The sequence below is a fragment of the Podarcis bocagei genome (genome assembly GCF_964188305.1).
Source record: "Podarcis bocagei genome assembly, chromosome: 1".
NCBI classification, from domain to species: domain Eukaryota; kingdom Metazoa; phylum Chordata; class Lepidosauria; order Squamata; family Lacertidae; genus Podarcis; species Podarcis bocagei.
The window spans coordinates 28657578-28681896 of record NC_138125.1 but is presented as its reverse complement, the minus strand read 5'-3'; the positions used below and the strand labels follow the sequence as shown (position 1 = coordinate 28681896).

Genomic DNA, 24319 nt, shown 5'->3' with positions numbered 1-24319 from the left:
TGGCAAGAATTTGTTTTGCTATAAATTGCTCAGGGAGGGGTGCTTATCCCAACTGAAAAACCCTGTTGCCTTTTCTAAAGGAGTGATGGGAAACCAGTAGCCCTATGGCATTCATCCCTGGTTGCTGATTCATGCCACTCCAGTGATTCATGCCACTCCAGAAACAATGCCCAAAGTGCATATGTACTTTTATAAAATACTTTTTTGAATATGGAAGCAGTGGTAGAAGATATGGTTAATTTTACTCACATGCACATCTGATGCATAAGCAGCAACTTGCAGACCAGAGGTTGTACATACAGGGACTTTTCTGTGGTGGCTCCATTTTTTGGAATGCTCTCCCCACGGAGGCTTGCCTGGCACCTTCTTTACATACCTTCAGGTACTAGGCAAAATCAGTCTGCTAACAGGCCTTTGGCTAAAGCCCTTTAAACTGTGGGGGGCTTTATTACTTTTGCTTGCTACTATGTTATGTATTTTTCTTTTTATATTGTAAACCACCCTGTGATCCTCGGATGAAGGGTGGTATAGAAATTTAATAAAAAAATTAAGAATGGTTTTTTGTCTAGAAACTAGTCTTACTTCCTGTATCTAGTGTGTTTTCCTCACCAGATCAACAGCATTTCACACATGCTTGTTAGCGCCTTCTTACACAAATTTTTCAACTTCATTGTAATTTTAAAATTGCAAACACTGAAAAACCCACACTAAGTAATCAACATACATCTCAAAAATTACCAAAGGCTCTCTGCATTACTGATTTCAATGTCCGTAAAGCATAACAGTCAAAACTACATCCTGTATAAACTATTCTGAACAGGAACAGTTTCTAGTCTTAGAAACTTAGAATATGAGGGAGAAGTGGAAAATAAAAGTTCAGTGAAGGAGGGGAAGGGAAGTCCATATATATGCTTTTGTTGTTGCTAGTTGTTGGTAGTTTATTTTTTAATTTTCCTTGTGCTTTTTTACATGTTCCTTTTGAATCACTTGTAAGGATGCAAATAAAAATCCAGTCTGCTTATACAGCTCAATAAGAACCTTGCAAAAGTCAAGCTGTGGTCTGTTTTCTGCATCTGACCCAGTGCTGAGCTTTTCACAGCTTCAGAACTTGCTTAATCCTGTCATCTGCATAATTATGTCATAACAAAGTGAATACAACTAGATTACACATAAAAGTATTTTAATACACAAAATAGTAAATAAAAGTGGCAAGCTTATTTTAAATAACATCTTTAATTAAAGTTTTTGCAAAGGCAAAATATTAAACTTAAAATAGGTCTTAGTACATCAAAATACTAAGTTTTCTAATTGTATTCCAAGCATGGCCTTTGAAACACATCCTGTACATCCCAGGAAGAGCATCCTTGATCTTCAATTGTACAGATTGAATTTTACAAACATAATAAATATATTTACCCCCTTACACATAACAGTATATGTACAACAGCAGTTGACAATAGTAGCTCAGAACAGCAACTAAGGATATTTTCCACTTCCCTAAATTATTTGGTACTCTAGGCACACAGGAGCAAGTTAATGCATGATGTTACCACATGTGGCTAGCCTGTTTTTATCCTTCCACTAAAAAAAACGCCCTTTTGTTCTTTGTTAACATCCAAATCAAGAATTCAAAAAATAAGCAAGTAGTTTTGTCACAGGGGAAAATGCCAAATTTCTGAACATTCCTGACCTACTTTAAAAACGGAGAAAACAAACAACCAATATTCTAATATCTTCCAAAAATGGAAACTTAACTCTTAAATTACAACTGATATCGCTCATTTCAACTCAAGGTCTGCTATCTTGAATACAATGAACCAAACTAATTATAATTTGTTAGGTTTGGGGATTGTTCCCCACCTCCATAAAACAAAGCCAAAAGAGACTTTTTTTTTTAAAAGCAGAAGAGCAGGGATTTATGAACAAGTGAAAAGTTATTTCTTTCCTCTCTCCTGCACTGGAACTACAGAGTTTTCACTCAGCAGTAATAACATGGGGACATTGTTGCTGTTTGATGTGAACAGACAAAAAATGAAAACCCAAAGGTGCTAACACTATTTTTAATATGACATTTCTACAAATCTGGATATATCACACGTGTTGCTTGTTCTTTGCTTTTTCTAGCAACTGTTCTTCAATTACAAGTTTCATCCCCTTGAAAAAGACAGCTAGCACAATATTTGTATTTGTGAACTCATGATCCATTTCCAGGGAGATGACCAATGACAAAAAGCAGGTTATGATATAGGTTGGAGAAAGGGAGATGGAAACTCTGGTTGCCACTAGGCAGCTGGAGCAGGGAGGGGGACACACCTTACACATTAAATTTAAATAGTCCAATATAAAGTTCTTTGTGACAGTATCTAAAACCTCCTTAAAAGTCCATCTTTAATGTAGAAGTTTCAAATGATTGCACATACTAGAAAGCTGGTAAGATTAGACTTGGTGTTTGTTACAATTGAAACTCTGTAGGACATCTACAACCAAAGGAATCCAAGGGTCCTACATATCACATCAATCAATGCAAAGGAGGAATACCTGAAGATTGCAAAGGCACAAGACTCTCACCTTTGTGTAATCACTCTGTAAATCTCCCATTGCCCTGATCAAAACATTTAGAAGTTGCTTTCTCTATATCCCTGCCAAGGTGCTCCTGTTCTCTGTGCAAATCTAAACATAAGCCCTTCTTGCAAACCGTTAATTGCTTCAGAAGCAAAGATACTGAATAGAAACAAATTCCAAGTCTAAGGGGGGGGGGGGAATCAAGTGACAAAAAGCTTAAAGACTAACCATGGGGACCCCTTGCCCTCCCAAAAGGAATGATGATTTTCAATGAAAACCTAACAAAAAGGTCTGCTCAATTACATTGTTAAAACCATGATTAAAATTCAAGTACAACAATAAGTGTAAGCAAACTAAATTCTTACAGCAAGCTGCTACAATAAAATAAAATTAAAAACACACTTTTTGATTTTAAAAAGGAACACTTGATGGAGCAAGTAAGAGCACAAGTTTGGTATGTGACTGGCTTTCAGAAGCACTTCACAGGTACTTGTTAACACCCTCACCAACCAAAGCATACCCACAATTAACTTGCAAGACACTATGCCTGCTTCCATATAGGCCTATCTGTAGGTCACTTTTAAAGCTGTGGTATCCTTTAAAATAAATAAAAGGCTAAAGACAAGCAGCTGTTCAGTGCCCATGATGTACACAATGCAAAGTCACCTGTACAGTATCTGGGTTCCAGTAATGAATAGTAAATGGTAGCCTATTGCAGCTTATTTGTTTCACAGTGCAATATTTCTGATTGGTCTGAAGCCTGTATTAAATCATACTTAAAAACTAGGATATACTGTGAGTGGGCCATAAGATACAGAAGGATGCAAGGAAAATGGCAATTGATCTCAATATAGTCACAATCTTGGCATGTTAAGTAGTGGCATATATTATTTTAAACCTACGTTGTTTTACACAGTGGGAATAAAGTACTTACACGCACCTTCAAGTTCAGAGCTAAAACTGCACCCACTGATGCAGGTTTAATAGGCAATATATATTGTATCAGAAAGTGGGAGGAAATGTTTACATTTAAAAACTCTTGATGCTTTATGAATGTCACTATACAACAGTACTGACAAATTTGGCTAAACTTTAGCAACATCCTGGGTGCAGAAAGACCTAACTGCTTATTGCATGGATTTTCTGTAAGCAGGAACAACTGACGCATCTGAATCAAAATGCAAAGAAGACAGTTGTGAAGAGAAGAGGAAGGAACTAATACATAGTGCTGATTAAACACAGTGGCCATTTTAATAGAAAAACATTTTTTATAAGTTTCCTTTTTCATACAAACACAAGCACTGAAAGAAGGGCAAGGGGGTAATCTGCTCTTCACTGTTTTTCAGGTGACTAGCATCCTCCAGATCTTAGCACAGGAAATCTGGAAGTCCATGTCTTCCATTATCTGGCCTGAACTTCAACCCCACCATATTGCAAAGAGGCCCTGCATTTCTGAAAGTCTAATTTCCAAAGACCACTGCCACAATCACAGAAAAAAACAGCCTCAACAGCAACTTTCTGATATTTATTGAGGAACTGATTAATTGAGCAATTACTGCTTGCTCAATTATCAGAGCTAGGGTGATTTTGTTCACTATATTTTTCAGTATTACTGAAATGAAAGTGGAAGCTCTTTCAATGCTGTAGATAGACCCTTTCCCAAAGTACATACTCACTTGCAACCTGATTTCATAACCGGCAGTGCACACTCACTTGGCAATGGGAATACACATTAAGTTTAGGTTAACCAGTGAAATCATATTTTTAAAGACTGATTTCTGACAAGCAATAATTCAGCACATAGCAGACTAGATTTGCTCAATCTTTAAAGACCTTTCGAAAGAGCAGGAAGACCGAGACATTAAAAGCTTCCATCTGTAGACCCTTTAAAATACAACATCGCATTAAATGAAAGATTCAGAATTATTAAATTTAAAATACAAATGAGGATTTTGGTACCAGGATCAAAATTTATATAAAAGGCCTAAAACTGTAGATAAAATTATTATGCATGACCCAGCACAAGGGCTTTAAAAATAGTTTTACTCATACAAGGTAATTATTAGAACTCAATGCTTCAGTCCTTACTGTTTGGTTAGAAACCTCCACGCAAGTTTAAGCAAGATTCTCACCAACCCCTCCGAGAAAGAATGGGTCAGCACAATTTATACACAAGACACACTAAGCTTTTCCCATAGTATTGTTACCAAAAAAGAAGAGTTCCTTCAAATCAGTGTATGGGGAGATTAAGCCTCACATGCTAGTTACCTTTATCTATAGGAAGAAGTGGTTAATTAAGGTATTAATACAAAACCAGCTTTCAGGCATAGCTAGCTGCACCAATGCCTCAGCTTTCCCATTTGAAGTAGTGTCAACGTTGCCATGCTATTTCTTTGTTCTAGCAGTCTCGGTTCTACTGTTCTTTTCCGATGCGCAGATATAGATTTCTGTTGAAGTGTTATGTCCAAGAATCAAAATCTCCTGCTTTTGCTTTGAGTTTGTTTTGTGTAACGAACTTCACCATTCTGCATCTCCAATAGCTTTGGAAAATACATAATCTCTTCCATTAAGATTCATGATTCCATCTTTGAGGTGAAACTTCCACTTGTTCTTACTTCTATGAATCTGTTGAAGGAGGGAAGCCAAAGTTGAAGAGAAACATCCCAAGCTTAAAATACTACATTTGTTAACAAAAACCTCCCACCCAAATCTGCTCTGGAGGGGTGGATAAACTGCCCAAAAGAGCATGGGAAGGGTAGCTGGAGGTAGAAGCGATCTCAGAAAAAAATACCTCTTCCCCTTCCACTGGGGCTTCCAAACAGATATTATGTCCACTTTGAGGGAAGCTCAAACAAGGTTCCTTCTGGCTCTCAATCACTGGTCTTTCATGTACGAGAAACCCTCTAAGATAAGGGGTTTATGCTGCTCACAGGTGTGTGAACTGTTTTATACACATTCCCTCCACTAACCCTAGTAAGAAGGGTTTCATCAGAGTGATGCTCTGAAACCACTCCAGGAAGTATGGCAAGAGGGAAGCAGCCATGCTTCCTGGAGTAACTTCAAATCAACATGACACCGTATTGTATCACATTGCCCTAAAGCCCTTCTAAGATGCATAGTCAGAGGGAATAGGCACAGAGGGGCTCACACACTGTTGTATGCAGCGTAAGATCCCTTTTTTAAACCAAGGGGAGAGAACCTGGGCGCAACAAAAGCAGCTCTTTGTGCCTCACTGTTTGGGCTCTTGGGACTCTCATAGGCCATGCCCCCTCCCCAAACCACACTCCACATCAGCCCTGCACCCTATTTGAGTGGATGGAATGTATCTCTGAACTGTAATCAACACCTCTTATTTGGATAGGGGATGCAGACGGAGGTGTCCATATGTGTGTATGCAAGTGACTGTATGTGTGAGAACACCTCTGACTTTTGCTTGGCTGGTATGTAGACCACTGCAAAGAGATAAGCATCATATCCATTGCGCCACACAATGGATTTTCCTTGTGTCCCATTTGCTGAAGCCATACAGCCTGTAGAAGTTTGCCAATAAGGCAATGCAGCCCTCAGGCTGAAAAAGATTCCCTATCTCCATATTATGAATACTTCTAATAAACTTTTACAAGCTCATGTAAAATTAACTGGAGACATGTTTTAAAGGTTTAAATAAATGATTCTAACTGCTTAAATTTATTAAGAATTGCAGCTCTAAATTGTCAGCAAACTGTACTAGGAAAGTGAGGTTTTTACCACTATTAATACAAACATAAAAACATATACATATTCTCTCAAGTATATGTTTTTTTCAGAACGCAATGCAGGTTTTAGGAATCATATTTGTCAGATTTACCTTGTCATACTGGCACACAACAACATTCTCAGTATCAAATAATTCCTGCCCTTCTTCATCACTCACATCATCTTCGCTATTCAGAGGCTCCTAGAAAATATTTGAGTATTCAGATGACTGAATTCATTAAACATTACACATTTATATAGAAGTCCTACACAATGAAGACACTACTGTTTTAAAATATACATATGTGCATATTACCTAGTCATGCATGTTCTTTAACTGACAAAAGCTCACCACTTTGAGCTCCCGCCCCCAACCTTTCAAACCCATTTATCTAATAGGAGCAGATTTTTTTCCTATCCTACAACCAACTCAGCTAGAATTAACACATTAATGATATCTATATGTGCTGGGAAAGTCTAATCGAAGCAGACACATCAAAATTTACCTCCTCAACTTGGCCATCTTCACCTCCATCCTTTTCTTTGTCCTCCTCTTCATCATCATCATAATCTTCCTCTTCTTCCTCCTCCTCTTCAGATGATGTGTCACCCGCTCCATCTACCTGTAGCACCAAAGGTGCCTGTGGCTGTGCTGTTTGCTGCTGAGGTTGCTGCTGACCTGCTGCAGGAATCTGTGCTTGTGTTGCTGTGGGTGCAGCCACTGTTGTAGGTATTACCTGGGTTTTGTTTCCTGTAAATAAGATCTGCTGGGGTTGGATAATCACTCCCGTTTGCTGTGAGATACCTCCAGGAATAGGAGCCAAAACCTAAGCAAAAATAATTAAAGCAAAAGCTATTGTATCACAGCTATAATTCCTACTTAAGTCTCAGTTTTTGTTTCTGTTATAAAACAAGCAAGACAATCTACTTCTGTTTCTTGCAAACCTTGCATATGAATATTTATGTTCAATAATTATTGAGGAAATAATTATTAAGGACTTGGCATTTACTAAAATATAGCCTACTTTGATTAACAGCTAGCATTAGACACTGCTTAGTCCTTTTTAGTTGCTGCCACCTCATGAAGCAAAAGAATGGAGACAAACTTGAGTCCTCCTTCCATTCCACTATCTTCCTCCAGTGCAACAGAGGGAGGACTCAAGTTTGTCTCCATTCTTTTGCTTCATAAGGTGGCAGCAGCTAAAAAAGGACTAAGCAGTATCTAATGCATCTTCATAAGTAGCAATAGATTCTCTAGTCAGGATGCCTCATATTTGTTTAGACTGTTCAAATCCATGTTGGCCTCTTTCCTCAAACACAGACCAGATGGGTAAGGCAATAAGGGATTGTACTGAAGCCGTTTCCAAAAAGAGCTGCCCCTAATCCTGCTTGATTTCATTATGCTGATGTGTTATAGAAGAAAGCAACGTGCTAGCTTTATTATGAATACATAAAACTAGTTCAGTAGATAAACACCATTCATTTCTTCATCTACAAGGTGTCAGCAGTGTTTAATCTTTTAAGTGAGTCATTGTTTAACTTTACTGAAATCAATTATGCCACAGTCACAACAAAAACAATGTTTGCTCTGTCCCTAATTATAAATACTTCTTCTCACACCCATCTCCTTTCCCTTAACTCTCCCATTTTTGTGCTAACATGATACCTGCAAAGTGACCTGGAAGATTCCCCTTAGTTAACCAAACAATCTTACTTGCTGAATAACAGGAGACTGTACCCCACCAGGTTGCATCTGTGGTATAACCTGTTGCTGTAGAACCACTTGCTGCTGTGGTTGAATGATGTACTGAGCTCCATTGGCAGTTCTAACCACCTGTAGGATTTGGCCTGTAACAAAATGAGTCCATTTGAATATCTCACTTAACTTGTGGAACATTCTCTTCTTACAAAGGAAACCAATAATGTTACACTGGGAAAATTCTCAATTCAATGACATGTCTATTGATACCCTACAAGTTTACTGTTTAGCCATGTCAGTTTTGCATCATGTGAGCTGCCTTGCTGAATCAGACCAAGAGTTCATCTAACTTTACATTTTGTCTGCATTATTAATGAACTAGAGGACTCTTGGAGGCTCAAAAGCATAGTGTGGTGCATTTGTGGCTGTTCCTACACAACTGCCCCCGTGCTGGCTTGGCACTGAGCACCGAGAGATCTCATTTACTGTTTGGGCAAGCAGAACATGCATCTCTCCTCCTCCTCCTGCAGTTGCCATGCTAACGTGAATATGCAGCTTAACAAGTTGCTAACCTGCCCTCCCACATGTCTGGTCTATGGTCTTCATGCCCCATGTTCTGATAATGAAGATTGCAGGATTGCCTCCCAAGAAACAGAACAAGTGGTGGTGACATTAGCATGGTGGGTAGTCAGGAGAAGACCATGAGGCAAGTGGTTCCCTTTCCTTCCCCTCCATGTGCTTTGATTTTATGCTTCTTATTCTCCACTTCCAAAATATATAATTTGATACATTTTTTTGTTTGATATTCTAAAGTATAACACTATAGAAATGCATATTGACACATACAGAAACAAACAAACAAACACAAACCTGAATTTGTGAGTATCTGCTGAACAGGAGTAACCCCAGCTGGCAAAGCCAAGGTAGCTGCGGTGGCTGCAGCACTCTGAAATATAAGAAACTAGTTTAGCAGCAAAAATAAATTCTATAATGAAAACAGATTTAAGACGAAGCAGCACATGGATTTCAATAGCCGATTACGTGTCTCTATATTAGAATAACAACAGCTTTCTTCTTCCACCCACATTTTTAACTGCTTTGAGCACTTCTTAATTTATTAAATTTCTATACAACCCTTCATCTGAGAATCACAAGGCAGTTTACAATACTCTTACGCTTCTTGTAAGAGTATGGCTTTTAAGTCAGTTATAGTACTGTTTATTTTATAAATACAAATATTAAACAATTAATTCCCTTTTCTTCCAGTTCACACAATAGGTCTACCCAGAGTGGATCCAGAATTGCCATTGACTAGAGGAGGAAACTGGGGGTGCAATTTTAGCCAGTTATTTCTGCCGTCTCCTAAAAAGCTGCTCTGGAGAATTGAGGGACTCTGGGATAGTGTAGCAGGCAGCACAAGAAGCTGCTGGGGGACTTCCGGGGTGGCGCCTCCGGCGATGACGGATTCCCTCTGAACTGGAGGGACAAGCTCCGCAAGAAACGGGTCTTTTCCGCTGCGGCGTAGCGGGGACCCTTCTGAAAATCACAGGCGGATGAAGCCGTGGGACTTGGCGGGCTCCGAAGTGAAAAGGGGGAAGTGGCGCAGTGCTGTGAGTCGACTGCTTTTTCTGCGGAGCGAAGCCGCACAGCCGTCACCGGAGAGCGCTGCCTTTTTCCTGGGACAATTTGGCATTGAAAATAATTAACCGTGAGTACTGGAACGCTAAATATCTGGATTTTAAACAAGAATTGGCGAAATAAAAGGAACTTGGACTCTAAAATTCACCCTAATTTGGTACTGAAATGGAAAGGCTAAACAGGAAGTCACCCTTCCGTTCTCTTGTAGTCATAACAAAGCCAAGACAACGTAAACTAGAGCCTTAAAAATCACATTTGAAGGATCGTCTCTCATCATTCAAAATTGTGGAACCCCCCTTCGGAAGCAGGAGAAGAAGGGGGACATTTACTGAGTTGTTTAAACCTGTGGAAATAAAGTTAAAGTAAAGTAATTTTCCATTGTCCTGACCCTGGAGCGGGGTGTCAGATTTGATGATTGAAGCTCATTGACCAGAAACAAACGCTTTGACAGATAGTTAAAGGGAGGGAAACACTGTGACTCCATTGTTTCCTTTCGTTTATGGACAAAATGTCTTAAAGAAGAAGAAACTTTGTCGCTATTGTTTCCAAGGAAAAGGATAATCTGAAGTTTTTCCCCCTAGAGGGGAACTATGGAACTGTAACTAAGTCCTGGGAACTTGCGGCTGTTATTGATAACAACTGTGGGAAAGAATTCTGTGACCTTGCAGGACAATGCCTTCAGAAGCACTGTTGTGTGCTTTCTGTAAAATGAGTGCCCTATTGGATCAGTTAAGTCAGAAGATGGACTTTATGACTAATGCGGCCAGAACCTTCGAACAGGTAGTGGGAAATCATATGGAGCCCACTGAGGATCTAAAACAGGAGCCTGCCATGACAGAACAACTGAAAGAAGAGGACCTTGCTGAATCTGGGACGCCTGGGATGGAGGGACTTTTGGCCCAGCAGGAAAATGAGCCTTTGGATCTTATAATTGAACTTGGAAAAAACCAGATTTGGAAAGGTAAAGTTTGGATTGAACTGGAAGTGGGGGGTTGCACTGACCCCCCTTTGCAGAGATGGTTGGACTTCCCGAGTCTGGTAATGGGCCATCAGAGGTTTAGAGTTGTTGGGACCTTTAATCTTGGAGGGAATTTGAAATGTTTCTAAACAACACATGGAGCTTAGTCTGGACTGTGAGAAAGGGGCTGATCTACTGAAAAGGGTCAAAAACACTATTAAGCTGGAGTTCCCGCGAGTGAAAGGAAAATATGAAGAAGAGCTGCAAAAGGGGCATGGAAGAGACTTAAAGGCCTCGGATATAAGAGCACCAGGTTAATGTGCCATACTAATGGACAAGAAAAGACTGACAATCCCGGGACCGGGGGGAGGGGACGCTGGAAGAAGATTGGATTTTATTTTATTGTATCTTTTCTATATCATTATTACTAGAAATGTTTTATGAATTTGGGGAAAATGTTGAGATGAAATTACTTGGCTCTTGTAAAAATTTCTAAAGAATCTGGCAAAAAGGTAACGGTTATGAGAAGTTGGCAAAAAAGATTTAAGTTTTAAGCTTTAAGGTCGTTCTTATCAGATAAGATGATAATAGAGTAAGGTAACGTAAGGATAAAATATCATGAATTATGGAAAGGATTTGCTGTGACAATTATTAACTAAGATACAAGAGATGGGAGGGGGAGGAGGTCATGGAAAGAAGGTAACAGAAATTGGAGAATTTGAAAGTGGTGGTTTTATTTTCTCTTTCTCTTTTTGTGTTTTTGTTTTTTTCCTCTTTTTTGTAATGATGTTTCTTTTTCTGTGTAATTTTAAAATTTTTTGTGTTCCAATAAATATTACTTATATAAAAAAAGAAGCTGCTGGGGGACCAGGCAAAAAATGCCTCCTTCAACTTCCACCAGCAGGAACCTCCACTAACTCACATCCCTTCCACAGGGAGGAGCCCTGCTGTTCATTGAAAAGGACACAATGGATTCAACCTGTAAAATTCTATAAGAATATTTTCTTGTGAAATAATAATTGACAATCTATTCAGAATTCTGGAAAACAAATCAGACTGCTGCATATAACAGGGACATGAGCTTGTGTTCTCACATAACTCTGAGCCACACCATGGGTTAGCTCTTGAAAGCAGGAGTGGTGGTGGAGTGAAGAGCCCATTATTTCTGCCCTGTGCACCTTCACATTGTATATTTACCAGTTTATGTTTATCTATGACTGTGATTATGTAAACCAGGTCCATATTTAGACCTTATATTAAGATTTTTTTCTTGATAAGTGGTACACAATTTATAACCTATATAATACATTTAGCTACTACCATAAGTGTTCTGCTTTTTTAAAAAAGACTAAACATTCAAAACAGTCACTGAAAAAGAGGCATAAGCTTATACAATTCAATGTTATTTTGTACAGTGCGGGTTTAGTTTTTCTTTATGCAGACTATAATTTGGCTTGGTCACAATCTTTCCTAATTGGGTCCAGGCATGCTTGCCTTAAAGATAAACTGCTTAATCTTACCATGCCTGATGCATTCATGTGCTGTATCAGCTTGGAATCTGGCATAATAACTTGTTGTTGAGGTGCTACAACAAATGAGAAAAAGGTAATCAATGCTTGAATCACGACAGAATACTTTGCCATAGCTTATTATTAACACTATAATCATAGAACAGTGTGTGAGGACTTATATATTGTTCTAGTCCAACCCACTAATCAATGCATGAAATCCAGAACTGAGCATCCAACCAACATCTGCTCAAAGACTTCCAGATAATTCTCCTTTTACCATCAATAAGTTATCCTAACAATAAACCACAATCTTTCATATTGTGATTGAATCCCATTAGATCTAATCCTGTCTTCTGGAGAGGTTGAGAACAAGTCTTTGTCCTCTTCTATGAGACAGACCATCAGGTATTTGAAGAATTCAAACATGTCTCCATTCAGTCTTCTCTTTTCCAGGCTAAACATATCTAGTTCCGTCAATCTTTCTTCAAAGGTGTCATTTCCCATCATGACCATCTTAGTTGCCCTCCTCTAAGCCCATTCTTATTTGCCTATATCCTTTTTAAAGTATTGTGTCCAAAACTGGATACAATACCCCAGATGATATTTCACTAGCACAGAATAAAGTGGAACTATTATATCCTGTGACTTGGAAACTATATTTCTATAAGCTTTTCTGCAGCCGTATCCCTGTTTCATGTTCAGCTTGTGATTGACTACAATTTGGGGAAGCTTTCACATGTACTTACAGCAGAATAAAGTGGAACAAGTCTTGTGACTTGGGATCTCCAATTCAGTACCCATGCATTTTTACACACCACCCCCCCCCCCCCGGAAATATAGAATTTTGCATTTTGTTAATTTAAGCCCGTTTCCTTTCCCTCAAGATAATTTTGAATCTTATTTTAGTCTTCTGAGATGTTAGCTAGCCACAGCCGGTTTGGGTCATCTGCAAATTTCTTAAGAATTCCCTCTACCTCTTCTTGTAAATCACTGATGAAAATATTGAAGCACATTAGAGCCTGGACAGAGCCCTGTACCACACAAAACTTTTTCTTCCAGTTTATAAGGAGACATTGATGAGCATTCTCAAAGTATGCTTTTCCAATCAGGTATTTCACCTGAAATCACACTAATCTAGTTTGCATTTAACCAATGTTAACCAAAATATTCGTCATCAAATTTTTTTCTAAAAGCCTGATAAATTACACTCACAGCAATCCCACAATCCACTAAACTAGTAACCCAGTTAAAGGAATATTAACCAACAATGTTTCTTCTTCAAATGAGGTTTTCCATATCACATTCTATTTATATTGTGGACACCAACACCAGATACATACCTCAGTAGAAACAATTCCTAACAAACTTAGAAGTCTTGAAAAGGTGTATGGCAATTATCACACTCACTGCAGAAGGTTCAGTTTTACCTCTGTGCTTGCTAAGAGAGGTGAGTTTTTAGTTTAAGTTCATATCCTTTACTATTATATGGAAGAGATCATATCCACTACAATATTCCAAACATTTTAAGCCAAGGACCTAAAATCCTAACAGAGAAAGGAAGAACAGTGATAAGCAGGGTGTGATGAGCCTGACCTATGCTGAATATGAGCACTACTGTTTGGCCAACTTGGTATGAAGGAAGCCATCTTAAAAGTCCAAGACTCCATTTTGTAAAATAGCTTAGCAGTTTGTGTTTTCTTTCTTTAATTATATCTGTTACACAGATTGAATGGTTTGCCACTCCTGCCTCATGATAAGGACACCCCAGGAAGCAAGTTTTATTTCTGGTTTATACTCACAGCCTACTCTTTACCAAATGATCAAAAAGGGTTATAAAAATATTACAATTAAAAAGCAGGTGCAAATTACATTAGAATCATAATGTAAGGAAGTTGTGTATTCTGCTTAGTCTGCCTGTTTGGTTTAAGAGTCTCAATTTAACTGAGTACTAAATTAGATGTGATACCTCCTGGTTTGTTTTACTAATCTGAAAAACATCAGGGCATTTGAGGAGTGTTGAATGTTTTCCTCCATCTAAAATGCACCCCCTCTACCTGAAGCTGCAATTACTTCTGTAAAAGGGGAGGGGAGAAAGATACAGAAACTTCTGTTTTTGTCTAATGCAGATGGGGTTTAGATTTAGCCAGTCTTCAAACCTGCCCAGTGTGCCAAAGCAGTAAATCAGAGTGCTGATAACCGTATCTGCTTTGGTCACAATAAAATATTTGTTTGCCTCTCCAGCTCTAATTGGTCCAGGGTGCTGATGGTTTATTCTGTAACAGAAGCCTTACATTTGAAAAAGGCTGAAAAGTCACTTGAAACAAAGATTCTAACTGATGCTGGCATGGAGACACATAGGCTGATGAGAGCCTTTTCAGAGCAAGGGAGGCCATTTGGGACTTTAGGAAGTACACATTTTATTTAACAAACCCTGCTTAATGAAGCTATAGAAGCCAAAAAATGATGAAAGAAATATTCTTAAGTAGTTTTTATATATTGGGTGGTATTTAACTATGCTCTATTCAAAGCAGATCCATTGAAATGAATGATCACAACCAAGTTAGGTCCATTAATATAAATGGGCCCCATTAATATCAATGGGTCTACTCTGAGTAAAATTTGCTCTTTGTTCTCTGTAAGCAAATGTTTAACTGAACAAGTCTTTTGCTTAAGGGATTTAACTAGCTCCCATATTTTGAGAGCATGTCTAGACTGCTTGATGGCTTTATGTCCAATTCAACCTGGAGGAAGCAGGTAGCTCATTCCCCGGCCTATACCACATGATTGCCTCAAGTCAACCAAGTGGCTTACTCTAAGGGCCAGATTTAATGAAGCTGGCACACTAAAAAAAACCAAACCCAGTGCAATGGGGCTTTCCTCCCTTGCCTCCCCCAAATCTGCTGTCAAGCACAAATTCTTGCACTGATAGGAATGATCAGAAGAGCATGAATTCCCCCATAAGACTTCAGAGTTGCCCATCTCCACTAAAAAATATTGTCTAAACCTGGGGGCATTTCTAGAGAGTGTAAAGCATTAGACATTCATTGTTACTTAGGTGTTGCACAGAATCTAAACATTAGTCCTTGAGATAGCACTTATGTACCACCTGCACACATTTGAGCAGCAGTATGGATATGTCATATTGGGCAGCTGCTATTTGGAGATAATCATCCTAAAAATCAGTAAGATGAAACAATTGTTACTTTCGTCCAGACTAAGGAAATACAGTATTGTTTTAATTTTTAAAAAATCTGAATTGCCTTACTGGTGTACGTTTGATTTTTGTAGAAATTCATACTATGAGATAGCGTATGCTAAGCCCAGTCATGTTCTAAATTATTGTGGCACTCGTGGACACCACAGGGCACTGAGACAAACACCTCCAGCACACACAGAGGTCCACTGCCTTCCCAGTTATTTGTTTGGGGAGTAGTAGTGCCTGCATGTTTGGGGTTTATTTGGTAAATGTATGTGTTTTGTATTATTTGGGGAAGATTTGCCAATTTTTCTTTTGTGAAATGAGTTTTTGGTGCTCCCTTAAATGTACTCTCCTAAATGTTTTCTAAGACTCAAATAGTTTGGTGGTCTGTCCTAGAAACAACCACCTGCAAACACTAGAACAGCTCCTCATACTATGCACCTCATACTTGCAGTCTTCACTTACAGCAGTTCTATTTTTCTAAAAAAAGAGGTGCTGGAACTCACAATGAACACCTCCCTCGTTCTCTTAGAATGGCAATGGCACCCACCTGAGAGGTGCTGGAACTAAGTTCCGGTGAGTTCCGGCTGAAAAAAAGCCCTGACATCCAGTAATATTTGAAATTATAGTAAGTAAGTGGAAGGACATTTTATGAGCAACTGACACTTTAAGATGGGGAAATATCAGTCAATTAAGGACAAATGAATCTGCTTTATACCAAGTCAGACCACTGGCCCACTTAGTGTCTACACTGACTGGCAGTAGCTCTCCAGCATTTCAGACAGAGGACGTTCCCAGCCCTACCTGGGGATTGAACTTAGGACCTTCTGCATTCAAACCAGGTGCTTTGCCACTGAGATATGGCTAGTTGTGATACACTGAAGACAACATGTAAATTGAAAAGAAGGAATTGAGAACTTGTACTCCTGTTAATTTTTCTTTGTATGAAACACTGCTGTAAATTTACAAAGCCTCAGATCCAGAAAGGAACTCGGTTCTTACCTTGCTGTGTTGCAGGAATAAGGACTTGCTGTGTCTGGGACTGCTGCTGAACTGTTGGCTGTGGCTGTGGGTGATGGTGATGATGAGCATGCTGTTGCTGTTGTTGCTGCTGCTGCTGCTGTTGCTGCTGCTGCTGTTGTTGCTGCTGCTGCTGAACTTGCAGCAAAAGCTGCTGTTCCTCTGAATGAAATCCATCTACAGCCTTGGACTGCAGCAGCTTGTTTTCCCACAGCTGTGTTTATTAAGCAAGATTCACTTAAGGACACTTTTCTTTTTACATACATCAACTATATACTCTCTACATTATTATTACTGATTCAATGTACTCTCTCTTATCTATTCATTTTGAAGGGAGGTGACCCGAAATCCTCTGGAAAATAAAGGGAACCTATATAGTGCTTATGAATTTGGCTCCATTCTGTATTTGAGTCTCCTTTCACTCCTATCCATATTGATAGCATCATCCAGACACGCAGTTTCTAAGGGACATCAGCAACATAGTAAAAAAGACATCTATTCTGATGTCATAAACAGCCATTAGAAAATATTCTGCACCAAGCCAATAAATATAAAATACAAAGCTTGCTCTTTACTGGAAGGAAATATTTTGTTTCCTGGATGAATATTACTGAATGGAATTCCTGAGATATTCTTAAACTTTTTTTAAATTTCATTTCACACATTAGATTGTTCATTTACTGAAAATTTCAACTACAAGAAAATTTCTCTCAGTACAATGGAGGGAAGACAATTTTGATAATGAAAAATGTTCAAAGTATACTATTAATTTTTGCAAAGTCATTAAGCAGCAGTCACATTAAAACCATTATACTTAGATCTTCTTCAAAGAAAGGTGACATAATTATGAAAACCACTATAAAACACTTATATTTAACAGCAATATTTAAAGCTTTAAAGAATTGATGTAGAGCAATGGCTACAACTTCCCAGTTCAAATGTTAATCCAGCCTTGAATTTACTAGGTGGCCTTAGTTAAGTTCTCCACCTGCAATTCAGGGGTAGCAGTGTCTTCCATTATGGGGGTGCTCTAAGGAAGAATCTCTGCAAACGTATGCAGAATACTTGGAGTGACATGCTATATAAATATTTACAGAATACAGCCCTTCAAGCTGTGAGTTTTATGCACTGACTGCTACAAGGTTGCAAACAGCAAGTAATTTGTAGTGAACATAACTTACTGTTTTCAGTTCAACAAGAACCTGTTCATCAACACCCTCATCCAGAAAGACCTCTCGGACATCATTAATGACATCTTCAATCACAGACCTATATAGTTTAGGCTGCAAAAAGTCACAGATAAGACCAGCTTATTAAATGAGATCTATGCTAGCAATATTTCTAAACACTTCTAGATATATATTTAAATTACTAAACTACTGTTTCACAGATAATCCTTGTGGATACTTCTTTAATTGTCTCAAAAAAATAATTTTTTAAAAAAAGTTATTAAACCATCACATCTGTATAACATTCCAGAGAATTTTAGCACTTCTAGCAATAAGACAATTAATGCAGGGCTGGGAAACCTTTGGCCCTCCAGATTGTGTTGGACTACAATTCCAGTAATCCCCAGCCAGCATGGCAAATGATGAGAGATGGTGTGAATTGTAGCCCAACCATTGTAGCCCTGATCTAGTATGTAGTAACCTTGATTCACAAAATGTGAATCAAACCAAAGTACTCTGCTCCAATTCAGTCCAGCTCAACTGATGTCAAGTGTGACTAAAGCTTCAATTCACACCATGTGTACTAAAAGTGGCAGCTTTTACAGCACAAATCATATGTAGGTCTAGTTAGATATAAACACCACTGTGCTCACTCGGATTTAACCCAAGGTACATAGAATCACAACAATGAAACAGTTTAGCAGCACTGAATTCAACGGGGCTATAATGCTGAACACTCAGCTGCTAAACTATGAACTGGAGAAGAACCATTTTTCTCACTGTACCCTGTGCATAGATAGTAATTCATCTATCCTTTGACACATGTAAACATATGTACACACAGGTATTTTTAATACTGCTTTACTATGCAAGTACACAATTCTTGACACACTTCTATTAAGCCCCATTGAGCTCAGACTTGGTTCTTTATAAACATTTTTTTAAAATAGTATTTATTAGGGTTTTAAGTTTACAAAAAGGCAAAAGAAAACACACCAAATTAAACAATGACAAAACAACACATCACAATAAAAAAATAAAGATAGAAACAATTAAAAACAAACAAAAAACATATACAAGATCAGGCAAGAGCTTGTAAATGCTTTAAAAAGCAGAAAAACAAACTGTTCTCTATTTCACCGAATATACATTTAAAAAAAAAAAACAGCTAGAAGGACAGAAATGCACCAGCCGCTTTGTCATCAAACAGCCACAGCAAATTGAATTTGAAAGCTGAGAGCGGCAGCTTCTGAACGAGAGAGCGCGAGCTCCTTTCAGCTTGCGCTGTGCAGGCACCTCCCAGCCTGCTTTCCGCAGCTCTCTCCCTATTTAAAGGCTGATGTGGTGTTTAAATGGAGAGGCGGTGACGTGGGGCTGGAAAGCACCTTCCCATCCTGGCAGAGTCTATATTAGAGAGCGGCAATGGCTCTATATAAACAGGGCAGCCACAGGGAGGAGGAACACAAGGAGCAGGGAGAGAGAAAAGCGAGGGGAAGCCATGATGGATCTGAGAGCACAAAATAAGAGCGGCCAAATCTGCAACGGAGCCGCCTGGACCCGGGTTTGTCAGCAGTGGTTTATTGGGATGGGGGGGGAGTGTTATTCCCCCCCCCCTTAGTAAATTCAGTTTGTTCTTTTTTAAAAAATGTGAAACGGGGAAATAACGATAAGAGGGGCAGGGTTATTTTGTTGTTGTTTTTCCCTTCGTGTGACTGCTTATTGCAAACCGATGTGGAAAGCGAGAGACTCGGGGAAACTGTGTCGTCTAGTATTAAACCGAGACGGGAAAGCGTAGAAAAGGGAGGCGGGAAAGGAGGAATAGAGGCTTAATCGTTGTATTTGTTACAGCAATGCTAAATAAAAACCTTTTCTGGGGAAACCTCGCACGGGCTTAAGAGAGTGCTTTCTTTTTCGCGCACGTCAAAGATATTTCCGAGAAAAGATGGGGGTTGGTGGGAAGAGGAGGAAAGGAGGAAGAGAGACTTCGGTTTGGTTTTTTTTCTTCTTCTGCCGGGTTAGGAATTAAAAAGTGCTTTTCAACCTTTGGTCACCGACACACACATACATTTAAATTTTTCCAAAAAATGAACACCCACCCCAACCTCCTCGCTCAGAAAGTGGGGAGAGAGAAAGGCACCCACCACCCGGGCGGGAGAGAAAGAGGCGCCAGGGGAACCCGCCGCTTCTGTCTGTCTCTCTCTCCCACGCCCTCCGCGGAGGGGGAAGAGCCGCTGAGCGGGAGGCTGCCTCGAGACGCCCGCGGCGCCTCTTCCGCGGTGACCCCCGAAGCAGCGCGCGAGGGAGACGGCGGCTGCTCCGAGGGAGACAGAGCGAGCGCGCCTCCCTCCTCTTCTGTGGCTCCGGGCGGAGGCCGAGCGAGGGTCCGCTCCTGGCTCGCTCTCTCTTTCTCTCCCGCCGCCCCCCCGCCCATACTACGACCACCACCGCCGCAACAACCGCCTCCCTCTTCTCCACACAAGCCCAGCGGCCCTCCCGCCTCCCCGCCTCGAGGCTCCCCCTTGCGTCCTTACCACGGGGTTTGTATTAGCCGAGCTCGCCATGTCCCGCGCCAACCCCCCGGGCAGGACACCGCACACCCCCAACGAGGCAGCGGCTGAGGCAAGAGCAGGCAGGCGGGCGGCGGCTGAGGCACCTTCAAGCACTTCTCTCCCTCCCCCCAACCCCCTCGCCTCTCTCTTAAGGGAAGACCGCGAGCTGAGGTAAACTGCTGGCTCCTCTTCTCCTCCCCCCTTACTTCGCGCGCTCTCCGTCTTCCCCTCCCTCCCCCCGGTCTCGCCTCAGGGGCTTCCCCTCGCCCTCCGTTCTCTTTCTCTCCCCCTTCTCTCCCTCGCCCGCCGCTGACGGGGAAAGCGCGTTCCGAGGCCGCCCTCCCCCCGCGGCCCGGCCTTACACGGCGGCCCTTGGGCTGCAGCCGCCAGCCGCCTGCTCTGCTCGCTTCGCCCCTTTATATAGCGAGTGCCGAGCAGCTGCGCGAGCGGCCAGAGAAAGGGGGAGGCCGGGGAAGAGAAGGGAGGGGGAGGACGGCGACGTCCCGCGAGAAGGAGCGAGATGCCGCCGTCCTCCTCTTCACGACTTCCGCTTTTCTGACGCCATGACACATATACTGAGGCGGAAGTCCGAAGTGGGAGCCGAACCGCTATGGCGGCTTCCTTGGCTATTCCGCTGCTCGCAACGCGCGGCTGTTTCTGCCCAGATTTGAGCCGCCTTTATGCCCGACGTGTAAAGAATAGGCTTAGCCATAGAGACGCCGAAGTCTGGAACGGCGCGCTCACGGGCGACGATGGCTTTCGATGTTTTACCTGAAGTTTAGCGACTCTACCTGTTTCTATCTTTATGGCTTGAGGAGACAAGTAGCCCATCTGGTGCGTTACCAGTTTCCATGTGTGAGGCGGGAAAATGTAATATAAAATATGCGGCCTCTCTAGGCACACATCTCTATAGTATCGTGTCCCTTTTGGGGCGGGAGGTGGGGGAGGCGTTGCCTGTCCTGTTCTATTAGGCACCGGAAGCGCCGGTGTAAGCTTCGTGGAGCCTGTTATCCTTGCCCCCGCCACTCACAAGATGATGGAGGTTTATATGGCGGGGTGCTGGTAATGCTGACCTGTTTCTCATCAGCTGTTCTGTGTGAATCTGAAGTTTGAGCATTATCTGGGGTTTAGATGTGCTCAGCAAGCCAGTATTTTAGTGGCCGGACTGGTAAAACGCGCACTGCAAGTTAGCAGGAACTTCCCCAGTATTGGAAAGACAGTAAACCCCATTTGTCATTCAAAGCGGCGAGCGAATTCATAATTTATTTGTCACGTCTATAGCCCACGTTTCCTCCAAAGGGCACAAGGTTGCCCACATGGTTCTCTCCTTCCAGTTTTTATCCTCACAACAACGCTCTTGAGGTAGGTCAGGCTGAGACTGTGACTGCCTAGGGAGCTTCATAGAATAATTGTTGAGCTGGAAGGTGATCCTGAGGATCATCTAGTCCAACCCCCTGCAATGCAGGATTATGCAGCTGTCCCATCAAACCTGCAAACTTGGCATTAACAGCATCACACTCTAACCAACTGAGCTATCTAGTGGGCTTAGCAGGGATTTGGACCAGCACTGTACCCACTATGCCACACTGGCTCTAGGCTGCAGTCCTAACCCTACTTACCTGGGGATAAGCCCCATTGAATTAAGTAGGGCTTACTTCTGAGTAGACATGGTTAGGATTGCACAGCTAAACTTAAGAACTGGTTAGGAAATGTCATGTCTCTATAGCAGCAAAGAGACAGCCCAATCCTATACACATACTGTATTTTTCGCCCTATAGGACGCACGTTTTCCCCTCCAAAAATGAAGGGGAAATGTGTGTGCGTCCTATGGGGCGAATACAGGCTTTCGCTGAAGCCTGGAGAGCGAGAGGGGTCGGTGCGCACCGACCCCTCTCGCTCTCCAGGCTTCAGGAAGCTCTGTGCAACCCTAGGGAGCCCAGCGCAAAGCTCTCCAGGCTTCAGGAAGCTCTACGCAACCCTAGGGAGCCCAGCGCAACCCTCCGCAGCCCGGTGCCAAGCCGCGGGTTGCACAGAGCTGCCTGCATTCCGAAGCCTGGGGTGCACTGAAGAGCGCGCCCGGGCTTCGCGCAGCTCTCCACAACCCTGGGGAGACCAGCGCGGCTCCCTAGGCTTGCGGATAGCAGGCTGTTCTGGGGTCGGGGGAAGCTCGGGCTTCCCCCGTGCCAGCTCCGTGCCTGGGGGGGGGGAATAAATTTCTTTTCTCCCCCCCCCAAAAAAAACTAGGTGCGTCCTATGGGGCAGTGCGTCCTATGGGGCGAAAAATACAGTATATAAAAATATAAGCCCTGTTGAGTTCACTATTTACTCCCAGAAGACTGGGTATAAGATTGCAGCCTTGTTGCAAGCCATTTCATTTTGTAGTCACTTAATGGGAATTTATTTTATTTATAAGATTTATAAACCACTTGATCAAATATTGCTCTAAGTGGCATATAAATAAAATGGTAGATAAAACAGGTGAATTCCACATAACTATTAAAATACAAATACTATATACATAAAATAATTCTCATTAAAACACAGACAAAATAAGGAACACTTTTAAAACAAATGTAGGTAGCTAAATTATATTTCTTGGTAGGTTTGCCGAAATAAAAAGTTATTCAGCAGGTAGCTAAAACTCTATAGCAAGTGGGCCTGTGTCAATAGGCACTGAAGTCAGCGTGAGGAAGTAATACAGTGAAAAATAAATGCCTTGCTAAGGGATTAATTCATTGAACAACAAAAATGATTATCAATATTTCTCTGCTTTTATCCACAATGAAGCCAATCTGCTTTGTCAATTAGACTCATTAAATTCAATGTGATTTACTCCCAGATAAGTGTGCATTGTGAAACTTCCAACCTGAAACTGAGGCATTTTAATGACGATACTGCCTGTAATTCACCCCCATTGTGCTGTTTTAACACTTGTGTGGCATTTCTAGTTATTTGTAGTTAATAATTTCCTGGAGTCTGGCCAGTTTCAACACATTCAACACATTCTATCATGAATGCAGCCTAGATGGCTGATACTCTCATTATTATGAAGGCTATGAACAAGGGGCTATAGCTGTAGAGGGGTGGGGACAAATGTGGGGTTTTTTCCTGGCAAGCAGCCCATAGCAAAAGCCCAATAAGAAAAGCCTGATGGATCAACTCAATGGCCCATCTAGTCCAGAATCCTGTTCTCACATATTCCTATGGGGAGTCTGAAAACAGGACCCGAGATCAACAGGACTCTCCCTACTTGTGATTCCCAGCAACTAGCATTCGGAGGTAGAACATAGCCAGGTGCTGTGGCTCGTAGCCACTGACAGATTTATGCTGCATGAATTTTGTCTAATCCTCTTTTTCAATCCTTCCAAGATGGTGGCCATCGCTGCCTCTTAGGGGAGCAAATTCTATAGTAACAATGCACTGGGTGAAGAAGTACTTTCTTTTATCTGTCCCAAGTGTCCCAACCTTTAGCTTCTTTGGATGTCTACAAGTTCCAGTGTTGTAAGAAGGGACGGAAAACTTTTCTCTGTCTACTTCCTCAATGCCATGCATATTATACACCTCTATCATGTCACCTCTTACCTTTTCTTTAAACTGAAAAGCCCCAAATGTAACATTTTCTCATAGGGCAGTTGCACCATCCTCTTGATCATTTTGGTTGCCCTTTTTTAAATGTATTCCAGCTCTACAATAATTCTTTTTGAGGTTACGTGACTCAAACTCTAAATGGTATTTATGAACAAGTTAAAAAGTACAGGTCCCAATGCACACTCTTGGGGGACTCAATTTTCTGTCCATTCCTAGTCTGCTTCCAGTTTTATTAACCAGTTGCCAGTCCATAAGAGGACCTCTCTTATTCCACGAGTGCTAAGCTTATACACTAAGCTTACCTCTGTGTTGAGGTACTTGTCAAAAGCTTTTTGAAAGTATAAGTACACAATTTCAGCTGGATTGCCTCTATAATTCTATATCCTTGTTGACACACTCAACTCTTAATAGGTTAGTGAGACATCACTTACCCATTCGGAAGTCATGCTGGTTCCACTTTATTAAGACTTGTTCTCCTGTATCCTTGGTGATTTTATTCTTGATAATGCTTTCCACCCATTTCCCCTCATTTCCAGGATGCCTTTTTAAAAATTGGTGTTTTGGCATCAAGGCTAATTTCAAGGTCAAGTTACATATTTTCTTAGCTAGTCAACAATTTCACGTTTCAGTTCTTTAAGAACTTTTGCGTGGATGCTGTCTGGACCTGGCAAGTTTATGAGAATAGCTGAAT

At 41.1% G+C, this 24319-nt stretch overlaps 1 protein-coding gene across 2 annotated transcripts; it reads right to left on the bottom strand.

Moving 5' to 3' along the window:
- Positions 1-1214: 1214 nt before the first annotated feature.
- Positions 1215-24319, bottom strand: GTF2A1 (general transcription factor IIA subunit 1). Of its 2 annotated transcripts, none has more exons than XM_081174140.1 (9): positions 24060-24319; positions 17504-17605; positions 16305-16536; positions 12113-12177; positions 8867-8942; positions 8012-8145; positions 6804-7124; positions 6410-6499; positions 1215-5187 (listed from the first exon to the last, which is right to left on the bottom strand). In XM_081174140.1, the coding sequence occupies exons 1-9, from the start codon at positions 24072-24074 to the stop codon at positions 5080-5082; spliced, it is 1143 nt and encodes a 380-aa protein (XP_081030266.1). In that variant the 5' UTR covers positions 24075-24319; the 3' UTR covers positions 1215-5079. The 2 variants fall into 2 exon arrangements, with proteins under 2 accessions (XP_081030266.1, XP_081030265.1); XM_081174139.1 differs by lacking the exon at positions 24060-24319 and adding an exon at positions 20023-20341.